Source organism: Gadus chalcogrammus, chromosome 12 (assembly GCF_026213295.1).
Source record: "Gadus chalcogrammus isolate NIFS_2021 chromosome 12, NIFS_Gcha_1.0, whole genome shotgun sequence".
Lineage (NCBI taxonomy): Eukaryota > Metazoa > Chordata > Actinopteri > Gadiformes > Gadidae > Gadus > Gadus chalcogrammus.
This window is the reverse complement of record NC_079423.1, coordinates 30069152-30089279: the sequence shown is the minus strand read 5'-3', so window position 1 is coordinate 30089279 and position 20128 is coordinate 30069152. Positions and strand designations below refer to the sequence as shown.

The window sequence follows — 20128 nt, the reverse complement described above, 5'->3', positions numbered from 1 at the left end:
TAGGATATCCCATGAGGAGATTCAAGATTTAATAAAATTGTAGTCGTTTTGACGAATGGCAAGTGCATGAGAATCTACAATGTCGAAAAGCGTTGTCTCTCAGGCTATGTTTTTGCGCCATCCGCTGGTAATGTACAATTATTGTCGCTTCTAGTTAATACTAATGTTTGCAAGTCAATGCCAATCTTGAATCCTATATGTAGGCCTATTCCTTATCACATAAAGGGAATCAGTTCAAATATTAATAACATTTTTATTCATACTATAGCCGTGTTTACTGCATGCTGATCAACAGTGGCGGCCGGGTGACGGATAAATGCTATATCTCGCAGCGGCTTGTAGGACATTGACATCCAACGTCCAAGTAGTCACGTGATTCCACTTGCCATCCCCACTGACGTCACAGGCTATTGACTGAAACAACCTAATTGTGATTACAAAAACATGCATTTTTTAAATGAGTATTTGCTGGGTCCACTCCTTAAGCCAGGGGTGTTTCTAGGTTTCATAAACATCCGGGGCTTAGCCCAGACGGAAAATGAAAATGCCAAAATGATTTCTATGCTTTATTTTATAGCTTAAAATAGCTACCAGACTGCTGTGCTTTTATAGCTTTTATAGCTTAAAATAGCTACCTGACTGCTGTGCTGCTTATCCCAAAATGTCTAAAGTTCCATTCAAGTTATTTCAGAGTAAAATTAATACAAGTGAGACAGACTTACACACATCTGACTGGGGATAGGATAGGTTACTTGAGGTTACTTGGTAAAAAGTTTAAGATTTTAAACTGTTTATTCTCTTGCCAGAAGGACTATCTAGACTAGGCTAGTACTTATAAATATGTATGACAAAATATGTATGACAGCTCCCTCTGCTGGACAACAGTCTCACACCAAACTACATTTTCCGTTTGAACCAAGGTAGCTATAGTACATTGATGTGAGACGGGTGGGTGGATTGAACGTGTTGTAGTAGCAGAGAATGGCCTGCGGGGCAGTATGTACATTGTTAAATACATGAATAGGCTTGAATTTAGTAGTAATATGGAGGTTTCATATTTTTACAAAATGGGCTATGTGAGCATTGCAGAATAACAATCATGTATATTAAATGTATTGCAGGAGTTTAGCTTGACATTAACCAAGTTAAAGGACAATTAAATGAACCGCAACAAACATGTAGTCAATGTGGGATTTTAATATATAAACAAAAACACTTGACAGAAGTTTAATACAATTTTGTAAAGGAAAGCAGAGGAAAACATTTTCCCAACTGCATCTTTTCAAAATGTCACCACAATTCCGAAAGCAAGTGAAGAGGTTTGTGTAAAAGCAGTCCTCCCTGACCAGCTGTGTCCCTGACTCTAAACCCTGACTCTCAACCCTAACGCTGAACCCTCTGAGGGCAGGAAGACGCGCCTTCCATGTAAAGGTTCGAACCACAGAGAAGGAAGAAAAGAGGAAGCAGTAGAGAGTAGTGAAGTAGTGAGGTTAGTGACAGACGTGAGGGAAAGGCGTGTGGAAGCACACGGTTACATGTGGGGTCAAGAAGATCACTCCCACTGGAGGTCATTGATCCATCAGCCTCAGACTGCTGAGTTCAGCAGGTCTTCTGGAGGACGAGGCTCAGATGAACTGAGGAGACGGGACCAGCAGGATGTCAGGATCAGGGCGGGTTTAGCTCAGGTGTGTCTACCCCCGACCAAACAGGATCAGGTGAGGTTCAGCTCAGGTGTGTCTGCCCGGACCAAACAAGGACAATGATTAGGTTCAATATTCAAAAGATGCAACATTATCTGAACCAAAGATAAGTCATTAAGGAGCAGGCAGGCTTTAGGGCGCCTTGCTCAAGGACGCATCACTGTATTCTGAGGACTTGAACCCGGCACCATTGCTTTGAGAGTTGAACCCCCAACCTCCTACCTTGTCCACTATGTCCAGATAATGCACATTTATGAGGAATCCTTGATGGTAGAGTCCTGGTGGTCCTCAGGTTTTGCCTTCCAGATGTATGGCTTCTCCATCAGTCCTCCAGATTCCTGGTCTGGTTACAAACGTAATTTGTCTCTAATGTAAGTTAACAAACACAGGAGTAGTGTGGCTCTAATGTAAGGTAACGAACACAGGAGTAGTTTGCTCTAATATCAGGTAACAAACACAGTAGTAGTTTGTCTCTAATGTAAGGTCACAAACACAGGTGTAGTTGGGCTCTAATGGCGCGTAACAAAGTAGCAGCTGTAGTTTGTCTGGTAAACAACCACAATAGTATGCCTTAACTTGTACTGGACAAACTAATCCTGCGTTACAACAAGTCCACTGTTTATTTTAGGCAAACTTACGAGGATCCTGGTTGGTGGATTGATGCCGTCCTCCAGAGTCTTGGCTCTTCCATCAGCACTCCTCAGCCAGAGTCCTGGTCTGGAACAAACAGCGCGAGTCTGGCCCTAAAGTCTGGTAACAAACATGTAGTTTGTCTTATTTTTAAGCACTTTATTTCCAGTTTGTTTGGTGAATACAAACTTACAATCCTTGTTGGTAGAGTGATGGTCATCCTCCAGATTCACGGCTCCCCTACCAGCTTGCCTCCGCTCCAGAAACACGTTCTAGTAAGAAAACACAGAGGTAGTTGGTTAACACATGTCAAAGTAACAGCTGTATTTTGCCCTTTAAGTCAACCATGTAAGGAAATACAAACTTACGAGGAATCCTTGTTGGTCGATTCCTAGTCGTCCTCCAGCATCTCAGCTCCTCCAGCAGCTCTCCTCAGACAGAGTCCTGGTCTGGGACAAACAGCGGAAGTCTTGCTTCAACATGTGGTAAAACAGATGTAGTCGTCTGGTATATATGGTACAAACGCCGGTAGTTAGTGGTAGCAGTATTCTACGAGAAGTGGCAGTGAGTGTGATGATCACTTCAGAGTCAGGCTCCATCTACCCCACGACAGACGTCATTCACCAGGCAGGCCCTCATCCAGCTCCTCCACCAGCCCAGGGCCTTCAGCAGGGCTCCTCCATCAGCACGGCTCCTCCATCACCTCCATCAGCCATGGATTCCTGGCCTGGTTTCAAACACAGTTGGTCTCAGCAGTAAATCACCTGGGGACGCAACACACCCCACCTCCTGCATCTGAGGTTCACTTGTAAAATGGAAGACAAATTTAAACACTTAAATTAGACAACATCTGCAGATTGTCACGTTCAGCAATTCATGCACTACGGTCGTAGCAGCACTAGTAACATTATTGGCTCATATGACTCTTGCATAACCCCGTATGAATTAACTCACGGCTTTGCACAGATTTAAAGTCATAAGATGATCAAAACCAGACCTAAATTATCGTGGATTTTAGTGTTTCAGATGAGCTTGGTGATGGTTACCCTCTGGTCCGGTGCTGCGGGCCCCTGGTCTCCAGACTCAGTCTCCGGTCCACCCTGGCACCACAAGCCTCCGGTCCCCAGCCTCTCAGCCTCGCCTTTCAGCTACAGCAGCAGGATTATATCAGCATTTGCCCAACAATAAACTTATTTGACTCTTCTGAAACCAAGTTACACAATTAATTGAACTATTATTTTATAACTCAAGGCCAGAAAAGACTTGAGACCAGACATGAGCATCCCGTTTTTGGGAATGAAGACAGAGCAGTCCACAAGTTTAAAGAAGTGGTTCAGGCCATGCATTGAAACTGACCTGAGAAGACTCTACTCACACAGAGCACTGACCTGTTCTGGAGGACTTCTGACAAGAGGTGGAGGTCTGGCTCTGGGTGAGGAGGTGGAGGTCTGGCTCTGGGTGAGGAGGTGGAGGTCTGGCTCTGGGTGAGGAGGTGGAGGTCTGGCTCTGGGTGAGGAGGTGGAGGTCTGGCTCTGGGTGAGGAGGCAGACACCTTGGGACAAACTACATGTTACCTTTTTAACCTTGTACAGTTCTAGAGTATCTTCTACTGTAACATGTGGGAATGACGGCCATTATTTTTGCTTTTATATTATCCAGTTGTTAACTCTGCACCAAAGTCGTTGTTTAACGTCATTCCATTGGGTAGGGTTTAACTTCTGTGGCAATTAATAACTGCAGATATTTAGAACGTACAAAAGCTGAAGTAACAAAGAACACTAAGCAGTAAACTAATCCTGCGTTACAACAAGTCCACTGTTTATTTTAGGCAAACTTACGAGGATCCTGGTTGGTGGATTGATGCCGTCCTCCAGAGTCTTGGCTCTTCCATCAGCACTCCTCAGCCAGAGTCCTGGTCTGGAACAAACAGCGCGAGTCTGGCCCTAAAGTCTGGTAACAAACATGTCGTTTGTCTTATTTTTAAGCACTTTATTTCCAGTTTGTTTGGTGAATACAAACTTACAATCCTTGTTGGTAGAGTGATGGTCATCCTCCAGATTCACGGCTCCCCTACCAGCTTGCCTCCGCTCTAGAAACACGTTCTAGTAAGAAAACACAGAGGTAGTTGGTTAACACATGTCAAAGTAACAGCTGTATTTTGCCCTTTAAGTCAACCAAGTAAGGAAATACAAACTTACGAGGAATCCTTGTTGGTCGATTCCTAGTCGTCCTCCAGCGTCTCAGCTCCTCCAGCAGCTCTCCTCAGACAGAGTCCTGGTCTGGAACAAACAGCGGAAGTCTTGCTTCAACATGTGGTAAAACAGATGTAGTCGTCTGGTATATATGGTACAAACGCCGGTAGTTAGTGGTAGCAGTATTCTACGAGAAGTGGCAGTGAGTGTGATGATCACTTCAGAGTCAGGCTCCATCTACCCCACGACAGACGTCATTCACCAGGCAGGCCCTCATCCAGCTCCTCCACCAGCCCAGGGCCTTCAGCAGGGCTCCTCCATCAGCACGGCTCCTCCATCACCTCCTTCAGCCATGGATTCCTGGTCTGGTTTCAAACACAGTTGGTCTCAGCAGTAAATCACCTGGGGACGCAACACACCCCACCTCCTGCATCTGAGGTTCACTTGTAAAATGGAAGACAAATTTAAACACTTAAATTAGACAACATCTGCAGATTGTCGCGTTCAGCAATTCATCCACTACGGTCGTAGCAGCACTATTTGGCTCATATGACTCTTGCATAACCCCCGTATGAATTAACCCACAGCTTGGCACATATTTAAAGTCATAAGATGATCAAAACCAGACCTAAATTACCGTGGATTTTAGTGTTTCAGATGAGCTTGGTGATGGTTACCCTCTGGTCCGGTGCTGCAGGCCCCTGGTCTCCAGACTCAGTCTCCGGTCCACCCTGGCACCACAAGCCTCCGGTCCCCAGCCTCTCAGCCTCGCCTTTCAGCTACAGCAGCAGGATTATATCAGCATTTGCCCAACAATAAACTTATTTGACTCTTCTGAAACCAAGTTACACAATTAAGTGAACTATTATTTTATAACTCAAGGCCAGAAAAGACTTGACACCAGACATTAGCATCCCGTTTTTGGGAATGAAGACAGAGCAGTCCACAAGTTTAAAGAAGTGGTTCAGGCCATGCATTGAAACTGACCTGAGAAGACTCTACTCACACAGAGCACTGACCTGTTCTGGAGGACTTCTGACAGGAGGTGGAGGTCTGGCTCTGGGTGAGGAGGTGGAGGTCTGGCTCTGGGTGAGGAGGTGGAGGTCTTGCTCTTGGTGAGGAGGCAGACACCTTGGGACAAACTACATGTTACTTTTTTAACCTTGTACAGTTCTAGAGTATCTTCTACTGTAACATGTGGGAATGACGGCCATTATTTTAGCTTTTATATTATCCAGTTGTTAGCTCTGCACCAAAGTCGTTGTTTAACTTCATTCCATTGGGTATGGTTTAACTTCTGTGGCAATTAAAGACAGCAGATATTTAGAACGTACAAAAGCTGAAGTAACAAAGAACACTAAGCAGTATCGATATTAAATCAAATATACTCAGCCATATTCAGGTGCTGGGTTCCGTTGAAGAAATGTCAAATTATCTTCCACCTTGATGTCAAAAATAGGGCCCGCAAGTAGAACGCTGTTTTGTACGCAGTGAGAGTCCCGCAACGTCATCGTGGTTAAAAGTACGGCGCAACCATCGGAAATTATCAACATATTGTACGACGTACGTGTTAGTATGTATTTAATATCAAACTTTAGTTATTTAAGATAGGGGGCAACAATTCCCAATGGAAACCGACTGAAATTTAGTTTCTGTTGGCAACGGCTCGAGGTTACGCAAATACAATCCAGAACGTTTCGCCAGATTCCCTCAGGGGACTCCCGTCCAACTAACTGCCAGGTGGTTTCTTATGGTTGTCAAGACTACAATGTTCTATTCTAACCATTGGGACTAAATCAAGTGACCGCACTCAGAACCTTCCACGGCGGGAAGCACAAACCGTCCGACTGGAATCCGAACATTCCGGCCGGAACCAACCAAAGAAAAAACAGAACCAGCGCCTCACCTTGAGCTGAACGGAGGAAGATCCTGAAGTCCAGCGATGGTCTTCATTAAAACACAGCCAACAGACTTACCTTGAGGAGATCTGTTTGTTGCTGTTGGTCATTAATACTATTCAGTGTACCTTTACATTATTATGCACCCAGTGTGTACAAGTTATATCACTCAAAACCATACGAAGAACCAAACTACCATGTACGTCCCACAACAACTTTTAACCTAAAATCATTCAATACAAAACTGTCTATATTTTACAATTATCTAGATTATTCAGGGAACAAACCATACAGAGCAAATCTAAACGTTGACCTCACAGAGAGCCGACCATAGCCCTGCAACGTCACCCTGACCACTTCATCACCAACAGCAAATCATGCCAGCCAGCCAACACATGTACAGCTCCAGTGAGAAGTGGGCATCTGAGTGAAAGGACTGCCCATAATAAAAAGCCCAATTCCTGAACTATCCAACCATCTTCATGGTTTAAAGATTTATAGACTTGACATTCCATTGTGTTCTTATCACCTTAGTCTGCTCCCTCGTTACTTATAAAACTCTACATCTCCATCACTAGAGTGTTGCATCCTACTCATGGGGGTGTGGTCTGAGTGAGCAGAGATGCATGCTGGGATACAGTGCTGTCTGAAGTCTTCAGTTCCATAGACACGCCCCTCAGGAGAAACCAAGTATTTGAGAATCTGTCGTGACATCAGTTACATGAGCTGGAATATCCTTCAAGATGGTGCCAGGATTCTCAGAGGAGAAAGGCCAAGAGGAAGATGTGTGGGTTCTTCCTCGCAGCCAGTGGAACACATCGGTCTTCATCAGAGTACCATGGAACACTTTGAAACATTCTCCTCTTTACACCTTGAAGCCCCAGTGAAGGTTTCCTTACATCCTCAGCTGAAGAGCACAACTTCAGCTTGAAGAGCGCACTAGCTGGAGTTCCCGGATTGGTTCTGATTTAAGGGAACCAATCGTTCAGCTAGTTCTGTCCGAAACAAATACAGTTCAGCCTGAGAAGACGTGCAACTGAGAGCAAGACAAGAGCCACAGGGCTCGCCATCAATCCAGCCAGGTAGGAAGAGCCGTCTCATTACAGGTCTGAAGGTCATCTTGAATATCCACTTGGGTCCCTTTCCAATGTCAGACTCTCCTTGTGAAATTCCTTTTGGTGTCCATCCTCCATTGATCCTGATTGGTGTTGTCCTAGTTTGAAGTCACTGATCTGAACACGCCGCTTGCATCCTTTTACACTTGAGTTGGATACTCTCCTTCCTGCCCAGTGTGTTGGATCTCACTCCGGAGCGTCGCTCAGGGCTCTTCATGTCTACTGGGGGCCCTTAAGTAAACGTGTGGCCGTCCATCAGCTGATTTAGTTGACCATTCCAATATCCCAAGCCAATCACACAGACCCCCGTATGAATATTATCACTGTCAAAGCAAGCCGGACACACACACATGGAACCCAGGACAGGCACGTAGAACCCCATGCCAGGTGTGAGTGGGAGACACACGCACAGTAAAACCCTAGCTATGCTCAAAAATCTTCCATCTCATGCCAAACCCAAACCCAAACACACACACACACACACACACAAACTGAGCCATAAAAGGCCAAACAATCATGCAGGGTAAAAACCTCATAGCAAATAACATTCCATCAACCCCCCCCCCCCCCCCCCCCCCCCCCCCAGCTCTCCTGCCAGGGCACCCATAACAGAACAACCAATGTCTCCAGAGACGTAAATGATGTACAACATTCTTCAGTGGCGTCCCACATTGGTGATGGATTATGCTTGGCGTCCAAAATGTGTCCCAGGTTGATTCAACATCTCTGAAGTCATGTCTTTGTAGTCCAGCTGTTTCCTGAATGAGGGGCCTTCACAGATGCAAACGGTGCAGCTTTAGTCAGCCTGAGGACAGGAAGGAGGTAATCTGTTCAAAAGACCACCCAGTGGAGGGGGGTGGATCTTGAGGAGCAGGATCCATATGGGGATGGCCCCAAATAAGACCTTCTTGAAAATGAAACTGTTCCTGAGGAGTCACGATGCCTGGAGGGGACTGTTGAATGTGTTCCATGGTTCTCTGTGTCAGACTGAAGTTGTGTTTTAGTCGTTGAGATGAAGAGCCCCCTCATCTCCCCCTGGTGTTTCTCCTTCTGAATCCATGTCTCCATCTTTAAGAACATTCCAGTCCATGTAACTGACGTCACGACAGTTTCTCAAACACTCGGTTTCCCCTGAGGGGGCGTGTCTACGGACCTGTAGACTCGAGACAGCTCTGTATCCCAGTATGTACCTCTGCTCACTCCGACCACACCCTAATGTAAAGCATTACTCATGTGATGAAGATGCAGAGCTCAGGAGAGTAGAATGAAAGAAGACTGAAGATATCAGAACCCAACCCATTACTCAAGCTTACAACAATAACTTGGAGCCTGTAACCATTTTAACAAATCATTAATACCAACATAAACCAAACACCTAAGTAACCCATGAACCAATAAAACATCCTTAATACTCAGATCAACCTTCAGGTAACAGGTTAACTCACCAAGCCAAAATGCATCAATGTGCCCAAGAGTAATGAGAAATTAATGACTTACAGTTTGCAGATATGCTTCATGGTTAAGTTGGGATACTCACAGAACTTCAGTTAAATATCCATGATAGACCTTTGAAGGAAGGAACAGTTTACTCATGGTCCAAATTTCAAACAAGAGTTAAACCACCAAAATCCCAAATTTCCTTCACACATTATCATTGATTTATATTCAACATACAAGTCACGTCAGTTGTGCTTTGCCACACTCACATCAGGTTCAGATGAGATGCTCCTCTTTACTTCAAAAAGTCTTTAACCTGTGAAACTGGAAGAGAAGTCCTCAACAAAACAGTACAACAAACAAATGTAATGTCCGGTTCCCTTTCAAGTGAAACGCACCAGATGCAACCAATTAACTAATTAAGAAAACCACTTGGCAGGCACCCCCCCCACACACACACACACACACACACACACACACACACCACACACACACACACACACACACACACACACACACACACACACCACACACACACACACACACACACACACACACACACACACACACACACACACACACACACACACACACACACACACACACACACACACACACACACACACACACACACACTCGCACAGATCTGACTGGGGATATGATAGGTTAATACACTTGAGGTGGTAAACAGGTTGTTGTTTATTCTCTTGCCAGAAGGACTATTTCTATCTAGACTAGGCTACTTATAACTGTTTATGAATATTTTTATTTATTCTTTTCCCAAAGATCATATTCGGGGCTAATTAAATAACATCCGAGGCTTTATCCCGAATATTATTTAATTAGGGACGCCACTGCTATAAGCTAACGTATTTATCCACGATAGCAGACACTTTAAATAATAGTTACAATTACATGTAACTTATTTCAAATTTCAAATTGTATACTAGATACAAACAAATATATATAAAGGAAAATATACGAAAATGAAATGGCTAAAGTTAATTTAAAATTATGATGTAGTCGAGTACAAACAGTCTACTCTCATTGCAGCCTTTGGAAGTTAATTCTGACTGATATACTGTTATCTTCCACAGCATGACATAACACATTTCAGGAAGTGGTGGTGCTCCACTTTGTTGGAGAATATCCATACTGAAGGGTATAGTTCTTCTGAAGCAGATGTGCTGTGTGTGTGTGTGTGTGTGTGTGTGTGTGTGTGTGTGTGTGTGTGTGTGTGTGTGTGTGTGTGTGTGTGTGTGTGTGTGTGTGTGTGTGTGTGTGTGTGTGTGTGTGTGTGTTTGTGCAGTCATTGCAGACGGTTTGCTCATTTAACGGAGGCGGGCAGAGAGATGGCAAGAGGAACTCTACCACCTATCTTCGGTATCCCGAAGAAGCACAAAGTGTCCGAAATGGAGGAGACATAATATTTTTATTTTCTTTATTTCTTTATTTTTTATTGGTTTGTTTGAAGAGAAGAGCAGAAAATAAAATTAATAATAATGGATACAATGGATAACAATTCCAAGAAACATATTATTTCAATCGAAATTAAATCATATATTGATGGTTATTGAGCACACAATATACACTGCAAGAATATAAAAACGTTTTTTGCAAAGCAGTACTACATTTCCCGGCATGCGTTGCGCTATAAAAGAAAAGACTACACAATCCGGCATGACCCACACACAGCCGTAAAGCATTGTGGGTAGGTTACCAACGTCCTTGTCCTAGCAAGCACACACCGACTGTCTTCACGTTGGGATCCCGCAGTCCACCTCTACTCCTATTAACACCCGTCTGTCCCGCAGTATGATGGCAGCCAGGTTCCTCCGTCGCTCCGCGCCCATGCTGAGGCAGGCTCGCTGCTACGCCGAGGCTGTCTCCGGAGGCCCCCAGATGTCCTTCACGTTCGCCTCCCCGACACAGGTAGGAAGGGACGGGGAGACGGGAGGCTTCTGAGGCCTAGCTAACTGGAGCTGGAGCTGGATGACTTTCTGTACACAAAACGACCGGTGCTGTTCAACATAACCACACCTGACTTCGTTATCTTTGACGTCAGCCTTTCTTGATGATGCATGTGCCGCTGACATTTCTGCACGGCGTTTCTGCCGTCATTGAGGATTTGTGACGGACGTGTCTCATTGCTTGTAGCTTATAGCTTGTTAGCCTAGCCGCTCGTGATAGATGTCAAACTTGACTCTGACTTGTCATTGGCGCTTTAACTCTTATAAAGTTCCAAACAAAACGCATATTGAGCACAAATACAAGTGGTTGAATCGTAGCGTGTCCCGGGCTAATGTTGATGAAGGCCTAGGTCTGCCTGCTTTGCAGGAGTCCGCTTTTGTGTTGTTGGATGTATACACTCATACCCTCATTCATTTTAACATTTGACCTTTGAATCGAGTTGGCGATTAGTTAAGGATGTTAAGTTCGTCATTCTTTGAAAGTGTACATAATGCTCTGCGTGAACGTCTGCAATGCCCTTGACTTTTTAACACATGGTCTGCCATCGTCTTTAGTGATCCCTTTCGTTCAAACTAGATATGTAACGTTTAATGATGCATGACATGCACATTTGCTGCTAATGAATGACAAATAAAGTATGTAGACATATATAATGATGTATGTATTTGTGTATAATATTTTTAATATAAATACACATCAGGGCCAACATCATGCGCTTGTACCCATCCAGAGGTTAACCCCCCACTCCCTCTTCCAGGTGTTCTTCCAGGGGGCGAGTGTAAAGCAGGTGGATGTGCCCACCCTGACCGGGCAGTTCGGTATCCTCCCAGCCCACGTGCCCACCCTTCAGGTGCTCAGGCCTGGTGTCGTCACGGTCTACAGTGATGAAGGCGTCGGTGCTAAGTACTTTGGTGAGCTTTTGGGCTTTCTGGGATAACTTTCCATTGATGTTGGAAGCGCTGTACAGCCAGTACTACTCACACTGTCATGCATGCATCGTCTGTGAGGGCAGACTATTCTCCAGCACTGAAGATGTTTATATGTATTTGTACACATTATTGACCAGGCTAATATTTCACTACTGTGCATACTGGGAGTGTTTATGGAGCACCCCTGCGTCCCCCTACTCATGTTATTGTGTATGTTCATGTATTCAAATTAATTGTCTCATTGGATGTGCGTTTATATGCACCTCATCCAGCAGGGGGCAGTGAAGTAATGAGGTGGAGGATTGTGAGCATCTTTGAGTTGCTTTTTTTTTTAGCGTTCAAATGAACTCAAAGTGTTAATGTGTGTTCAGTGAGCATTAACTTAGTTAATGAACAGTTAACTACTGGTCTAGTGATCGTGTACTCATGGTAGGGCTGGGCGATATATCGATATTTAAATTATATCGATATTTTTTCAAACGTGATATGAAAAGAGACCATATCGTCAATATCGATATAATTTAATTTGCGTTGAAATTACAGCACATTTGTTCCAAATAACACCAGTTTCGAACGGCGCCTGCCGCCTGCTATTTCGTAACTCATGTCTCTCCCGCTCTGCCTCCGGCTCACACACAGTCTCTGCCTGCCCCCCCCCCCCCCCCCCCCCCCCCCCCTCCACTGACTCACGTCACTTTTTGAAACATGAGCCGTGTTCGAAATCGTTCACTATTCATTGGGTATTTTAAGTGCACTATATTGTGCATGAAATTAACCACTGAGAATTCGAACACCACTACAAAATGGCGAGCACCCTATATAGTGCGCTATATCTGTCATAGGGAACGATTTCGAACACAGCTATGGAGTCCGCCTGCGCATGCAGCTCCGAGGAGCTTGTTTGCAAGCGAAAGACCAACGGCTCCATAGTATGGAAATGGTTTGGATATAAGTTGTCTGACGAATTACAAAATCACGTAATTTGTGGAGTGTGCTTAAAAACTGTCCCAACCAAAGGGTTGCAATTCTGTCCATAATATTCCGGAGGTGCACACAGCTTTTGGCCGTGACATTAAATATTATAATGTACGGAGGCTCAATCGCGCTGATTTGGAATGTCTTGGTCTGTCACAAAGCATCTAAACTCCTCCCCTTACTCTGCCTGGCTCGCCCAGAGACGTTGGCCCGCCAATGAGACACGACCGTGCGAGCGCCACATGTGTGTGTGTACACACACACTGTAACGCAAGTGTTTCTTGTCGGTTCTTTGACGTCTCTTGTATTTCCTCAACGAGACTGTATTGGGGGTTATCTGAGCCATGGTTGAGAAGGAATTGGGGGAAAGGCTTTGACTCGCTGAAGTACATTAACTGCGACATGCCTCCCGTGGGTTCTAGAATATTTACAGAACACGGCTAAAGGCTATGTGGTACCGTGGCTGCACGGCAGAATTTCGGGAACGTCTTTGAATACTGTGTTAGTTGCCCACTAATACCTATATTAAAGAATACATAAAATAGCATGTCAAGTCCGCCCCCCCCCACGCAGTCGTTGCGGTTCATAATATTTTGGAAGCGCGCAAAGCTTTTGGCCGTGATGTTATATATTATAATGTTCTCTAATACGAGGCGGAGGCAGTGTCTAGTCCACGGTTTATTCAACCATCAAACTGTATTCAATTCCGAACGGTAGAAATAGTAATATCAAATCTGCGCACGGAGAGCGCCCCCCCCCTTCGACAAATATCGATATTTATCTTATATCGATATTCTGCTTGAAGATATCGAGATATGACTTTTGGTCCATATCGCCCAGCCCTAACTCATGGTGTTAATGTGTGTTCAGTGAGCATTAACTTAGTTAATGACCAGTTAACTACTGGTCTAGTAATCCTTTACTCGTGGTGTTAATGTGTGTTCAGTGAGCATTAACTTACAGTTAACTACTGGTCTAGTAATCCTTTACTCGTGGTGTTAATGTGTGCGCAGTGAGCATTAACTTAGTTAACTACTGGTCTAGTAATCCTTTACTCGTGGTGTTAATGTGTGCGCAGTGAGCATTAACTTAGTTAACTACTGGTCTAGTAATCCTTTACTCGTGGTGTTAATGTGTGCGCAGTGAGCATTAACTTACAGTTGACTACTGGTCTAGTAATCCTTTACTCGTGGTGTTAATGTGTGCAGTGAGCAGCGGGTCGGTGACGGTCAACGCTGACTCCTCGGTGCAGCTGCTGGCGGAGGAGGCCGTGCCCCTCGACCAGCTGGACATCTCAGTGAGTATCTCCGACACGCGTCGCCCCATCTCGGCGCTCCTCCTTCACTGAGGCCGGAGACTAACGGCTCCAGGACACGCTTCTCCACTGGGATTAATAGTATTGAGGACTTTTGTAGCCGTTGGGAAAACGGCTTCAGGAACTGCGGACCTGTAACCTGCTGACCCTCTGGGCCGCAGGGATTGGCGGTTTGCCTTTTTTATATAAGCCTGCTTGACTTTTAAGATCTGGCTCTTGGTTTTGATCACAGCGTAGGCCTACTGCTTCTACATGCAATGCTTTTATTTAATTTCAGAACGGATAACGTTGAAATACGTTTTTACTTTCTTTTTTTATTGTCCATTTCATTGTATTCAGGTGGCTTGTTGTAGGATACAACTCGTCTCTTGCGTTTTGATGGCATATTGTGCAATGTGGCCTAATTGAAGGGAACTGTAGGCATGTCAATTGCCCGCACGTAAGGCAATTTATTGTATGGTTTTAATGACATTTATGTGACGAGATGTAATTTATTGCTGTGAGAAACAGCTGTTTGACTGTGGAGTTTTAATTCTCCCTGCGTTGACCCCCTTGTTGGAATCAGGTCCCCGGTGAGAAGTTCTAGCCGATGTGTGATGGAGAAAAAAGGGCAACGTGTAAATGTCAGTCTTGTTAATACTCTGCCATGCAATTATAATCCAGCGGCATGGAGGCCGGCGTCTCTCTCCTTGACCTTGAGCGGGGCGAGTTGCCGCCGCCAAGTTGACTGGGGTGGCGTTAAAAGGCGTGATTATACTGGCCCTCGTCTTTCTCAGACCCTGGGTAACACCGGCCTGTGCAGCCCTACTGTTAATAAGCAGGGAAAGGTCAGTCACAGTTGAGTTACAGCGAAGTGGTCAGCCCCCTGCCGCATGACCTTTTGACTCCCAGCTATGTTTGGCATTTTGCCTTTCTAATCACCACTGTGACAAATGAAGCTTTCAGAGGCCAGGAAAATAAACCACGGTTCGGATTTGCGACGCTCGCGCTTTCCGTCGGGTTTTTTTTCCGGGTTCGCTCCCCACTTGACCTCGCCGCGCCGCCTTTCAGCGACCGTGCTAACGTGCGCCGTGCTAACGTGGTTTCAGCACAGCGGGTCCTGCTGTTTCACAACCGTGGTTCCAACCGGTTCGCTGGTGCATTGTGTAACCGTGTGTTGATACATAAGCTATCCATGCAAATTAAAGGTCTACTTTTGTGTTCAATATGGATTACTTCTACTTGCCGTCGTTACTTTCCCAGTCTTTTTCTTGGTGAGATATCGATGCTGTGATGTGAAGCACAATAAGGTCCGTTACTTGTGGACTTTACTCGGTACGCAATACTTGTAATGGATACTGGATCCATAAAATTCATTAAAAGCAATGCATCAGTCCAGGATACGTAATGTACACTTGGAATTGATCCGTATGACCAGTGGGAGATAATGGTATACATCTCTGGTGGGGGGGGGGGGGGGGGTCAATGAAAAACCAACGGCTGATGTGTGATCAATTTCTCTGGGCAATATATATGGCCGTTGAAAGGGAGATTGTTTTCTGGGTGTGTCTGGGGAATGAGGAGGTTCATGTATTGTCCAGGTCTATTTAAAAGCTATTTTAAACATTGTCCTGTATGGATGCATTGTCATTTTTTTGAAGACCCATTAGTTAACCTCCAGTAAAAAACTAAACGATATTTTTCAGAGATGGCCTCTGCATTTGGCCTTACTAATCATTTCTGTGACAAATGAAGCTCACAGAGGCCAGAATAACGTTCTACGGTTAAACAAGCTTGTTTGGACTATGCGATTCCTGTTCCAGCCGGATAGCTGCTTTCGTTGTAACGGTGATCTAATGTATTAGCTTCTCCTTGTAGCTACCATCATGTCCAAGTGATTTGAGGGCTATTGATTGGCATGGATGAATTGTATATTGTAAGTCCATGCACTTAAAAATAGTACTTATCATTGTGTAGCATCCTATCCTAGCTATCTTTGTTGTATGCAGGGAATGTGTTCACCTCATAATTGTTAGTGCTCTGTTCTATGAACATCCTTACTGTACCGAGCTATATTTTCTCCTTCTTCTGACAAATATACTTTGTAATTGTAAGTTGCTTTCGATAAAACTGTCTGCTAAATGCACTTAATGTAAATATAAATGTTTTGTCACTTTTTGAGATCCCAGTACCCCCAATTGAAAACCCAAATGTTCTTCGTCAGGTGGCCAAGGCCAACCTGGAGAAGGCCCAGTCCGAGATGGCCACTGCTGTCGACGAGATGGCCAAAGCCGCGGTGCAGATCAGCATAGACGCCAACGACGCCATCGTCAAGGCCCTGGAGTAGACCAGAACCCTGGTAGGGGCCCTCAGCGCCAGAGACCCCGCGTCCCACCCACGTCTGGGCTGCATACGTATACTGTAGTGATGCTCTTGCACAATGATAATGGGGCAATGTTCCGTTTTTATTTGATTCATTTTCTGCTCTGAAGTTTATCTCCGACATTGAAAAATATGTTAATTATGTTAATTGAATGTTAATTATATTCACCAATGTGTTTTCATTTAAAGGTTTGTATTGCTCTATAAAGCAAGAGATGATGTGTCAATTGTGTGCCCAGAATGCTGAGATCCTTCTGATTTTTGTCTCGTTTTCTCTTGTTGTTTCAGGTGCATTTTCATGTTGGTTTAGAGAAGCTGAAGGCAGTCCATCTTTGTTTCCCTGGCGTGTTCATGTCGGTAACCGCAAGATCTCGTTGCTTGCTTTGTACAGTGGATAAAATTACTAATAAATGTATTTGGAAGAATATGTGATTATTGTCTGGTTGAAATTCTTTATGAAATGCAATCTTCTTGTCTTCATTGTTTAAAAAAAAAAGAAACTATCAACCAATTCTCCTTGTGGCCAATAGGTGGCAGCAGATATTCATATGTACTGTGGCTGATCAGTCCCTAAGACGCAAATACTACTGCTGTGAATTTATTCTAGATGGTGTTTATTTTGCAATGGATAATTAAGCAAAACCATCTCTAGTTGTGGACTCTCAAATGATAACCGTATGAGTTCTGCACAAGGATTATTCCCTTTGGATATTTGCGGGTGTCGGATTCCATCGCTGCACGCAATGACTGCCTTGATGTACTTAGAAGTTTAAGAAGGGCATGAGTCAACATGGTGAGTTCAGACATTGTAGGGCGATGCCAGGAAAAGTGGTCTTGAACCGTGGAAACATGAACCTTGTGAACCTGGCTGTAGTTATGTCAAAACCCTCAAAGAGTGCTTGACATCATCCACGTGCGACTACAGGCTTTCGGAGAAAGGAACCGCAACCTGTTTATTTTTAATGTCAAATCTCCAGGGTTGTGTGTTCGTGTGTGTGTGTATTTGTGCGCGCGCGTGCGTGTACAAATACACACGGGACACGTGATGAATAACACTGAAACCACAGATGTGTCCGCAGCAGGCTCCTGATGAAGAATTGTTTGCTCTTTGGTCATGATGAAAAATGTCTGCTTGAAGATTGTAATTCCGTCCTTATGGTTCCAGAGGATGGGGATGGTTAATGAGACTATAATGCTAAACTGTTCCACGTGATCTAAATAGACTAGTTGGTTCACATGAACACAACCTTTAAGGTGTCGCACTTCCTCCTCTCTGTTCTCTATGACTTTCTGTTTCTCATGTCCCCAATCCTCATGGTGAGACGCACGCACACACGCGCACACTGAACTCCTACGCACACCAGACTCCTACGCACACCTGAATTCATACACATAAACACCGAACTCGCACACACAACCTCTCACTCACAAAGCTCTCAGAACGCACATGCATACACAAAACTTACACATGCACCAAACTCACACGACAGCTTTGAGTCAGCTGCCGCTCACCCCTTGAGGGCCGGGAGACTTGACTCATACTCACGGCAGCAGACAGTCCAGATGAAAGCCGTGTCATAACCGCAACATTTCGTCCACATTTAGCCTCCGCAGCGATACAACAGTTGGCTTTATGGGATTCCTCCCTCCGCCCAGAGGAAGGAGCTGCACACCATTAGCATGTGCCTTCCATTTAAGTGCCTATCTATTCTCAGGATTTTTCCTCTGCTCTTTTGTATTCTAAATAAGCCTTGGAAAGAAGAGATGAACTATTGAGTCATTTAGCAGATACTTTTATCTGAAGTGACTTGTAGAACATTTGAGCCTTGCCTAAGGATGGAGCAAACCACCTTTGAGGAGTGTATTATCATTGTTATTTATTTGGTGTGTTATGGCCTGGGCCTCATGCTAAACTCCTAGGATAAAAACCTACTTAGATAACTTATGTAACTATTGGGAATCTGTTTAATTCCACCCCACTTGAACCACATTAGAGAAGGAAAACTCCTTGAGGTTTCAGCCCTGGTAGAGGAAGTGCTGTCTCCTTTAAAACACAAAAGTGGATTCCCAGGTAATCCAGTCAAAGCATTGTGTCAGTGTTTCAGAAGGCACCCTTTAACCGTGCCCACGTTATGTGATGGCCCAGTTTGCCCCTACCAGAGCCCAAAGAATGCCAGCCGATGACACAATCTGACAAAGGACATCTCAGACTTTTCCCAGTATTCAGATTGCACTGGTGGACAAGAATATCTGCACCATGTGCGTCCTTGCCAAGATAGGCAGAATCGTACAAGTTATTGCAGGAAAGTTGCAAACATCATGTGACAACATATAAAATGAGAACATAAAGTAAGTACTTTGACATGTTAAGAAATCCTTCACCAATGATTTCAAAACACCAACTGGCATTTTCTACACTCACACATTTCAGCATTGACGTTGCAAAAAATAAATAAAGTATCTCTGAAAGCAATTAAGTTTCACGTTGTGTAAAGATTGATTAGCCTATATGGCTTACACACATAATGGTAAAATGAAGTGGGTTGATCCGGTTTTGCCGTGTGAAGTTCTTCTCTTCCAGGAAGTGGGAATTCCTTTCATGGTCGGCCTGTACTTGGATGTACTAAAGCAGGATGAATCTAAACTGTACATCTATGTTTGCTGCACCATGGCCTCAGGCAACCATTATTATTGTTGTTATAATAGAAAATAAGTGAGCAATCAAATGAATCACAAAGTGGGTGAGTAAGGCTAGAGTCTTAACACAACACTGTTTCAACCTTGAGTGACACACAGCGCCGTCACTAAACTCGATGGCATATATATATATATTTATATAATTGTGTATGTCTAGCCTATAATGTCTACAGAGACAGTGTTTGTTGTGTGTGTCTGTGTTGTAAGTTGTAAGTTGTATGTATGAACCATGAAAGCAGAAACAAAACCATGCTGGGAACCAGTGAGTAACAAAGCGATGAGTTGTGAAAGCGCATGGTCTCAGTGCAGTTTGTAAACTGAGTTTTGCCATTGGCAGTCGGTTTTGTAACGCAGTAGGACCTCGACGAGGATCAGGAGATGAGTCAAATGTTTTATTTTAAGAGGTTGATTCACGTCGTTAATCGCTATTACACTATCATCCAGATTCATTCTCTTTCAATTATATTTTATGGGTACTAGATGTTCAAAATGATTATTGCAATTACTCTAATTTAAATATGCAGTGAGTATACTACTCACTATTCAATTTATAATGGGGTGTTAGGTCAATTTAAAACAACCTGCATGATTGTTTATAAAGCATAAAAGTCATGCTTACACTTCAGTACAAACAAGCCCCTCAAAGCAGCTCCTTGAAAGATTCCCAATATTTTGTTTATTTTTGTCTTACAATAATAGTTTCAACTTGAGTCAGTCAATAAGAAGTATCTTTTATTTTTCTCATTGCACATATACAAGTGCTCATGAAATTGGTTCTCTGCTTTTGACCCATCCCGAGCGAGAGAGAGAGAGAGAGAGAGAGAGAGAGAGAGAGAGAGAGAGAGAGAGAGAGAGAGAGAGGGAGAGAGAGACACACAGAGAGACACACAGAGAGACAGAGAGAGAGA

At 44.1% G+C, this 20128-nt stretch overlaps 1 protein-coding gene and 1 long non-coding RNA gene across 7 annotated transcripts; one reads left to right on the top strand and one right to left on the bottom strand.

The window, feature by feature from the left end:
- Nucleotides 1–1184: 1184 nt before the first annotated feature.
- Nucleotides 1185–8080, bottom strand: LOC130393990 (uncharacterized). 6 transcript variants are annotated; one of them, XR_008897188.1, is made up of 14 exons: nt 5542–8080; nt 5160–5301; nt 4742–4887; nt 4529–4609; nt 4354–4432; nt 4169–4280; nt 3719–3882; nt 3377–3478; nt 2934–3057; nt 2699–2779; nt 2524–2602; nt 2339–2450; nt 1923–2043; nt 1185–1737 (listed from the first exon to the last, which is right to left on the bottom strand). It is a non-coding gene; the product is annotated as an uncharacterized LOC130393990 (long non-coding RNA). The 6 variants fall into 6 exon arrangements; XR_008897189.1 differs by having other exon boundaries at nt 2912–3057; nt 4764–4887; XR_008897187.1 differs by having other exon boundaries at nt 4764–4887.
- Nucleotides 8081–10660: 2580 nt separating this feature from the next.
- On the top strand, nt 10661–16969 carry atp5f1d (ATP synthase F1 subunit delta). The gene is made up of 5 exons (XM_056604756.1): nt 10661–10904; nt 11701–11854; nt 14056–14144; nt 16366–16500; nt 16812–16969. Exons 1-4 carry the CDS (start codon nt 10788–10790, stop codon nt 16486–16488), a joined length of 483 nt encoding a protein of 160 aa, XP_056460731.1. The 5' UTR covers nt 10661–10787; the 3' UTR covers nt 16489–16500; nt 16812–16969.
- The last annotated feature ends 3159 nt before the right edge of the window (nt 16970–20128 follow it).

Bases quoted from the DNA above. Each gene is read 5' to 3' on its own strand.
- atp5f1d (XM_056604756.1), top strand. From the start codon at position 10,788: ATGATGGCAGCCAGGTTCCTCCGTCGCTCCGCGCCCATGCTGAGGCAG. The intron at 11,855-14,055 runs GTGAGCTTTTGG...TAATGTGTGCAG, and splicing joins CGTCGGTGCTAAGTACTTTG to TGAGCAGCGGGTCGGTGACG. The intron at 14,145-16,365 runs GTGAGTATCTCC...GTTCTTCGTCAG, and splicing joins TCGACCAGCTGGACATCTCA to GTGGCCAAGGCCAACCTGGA.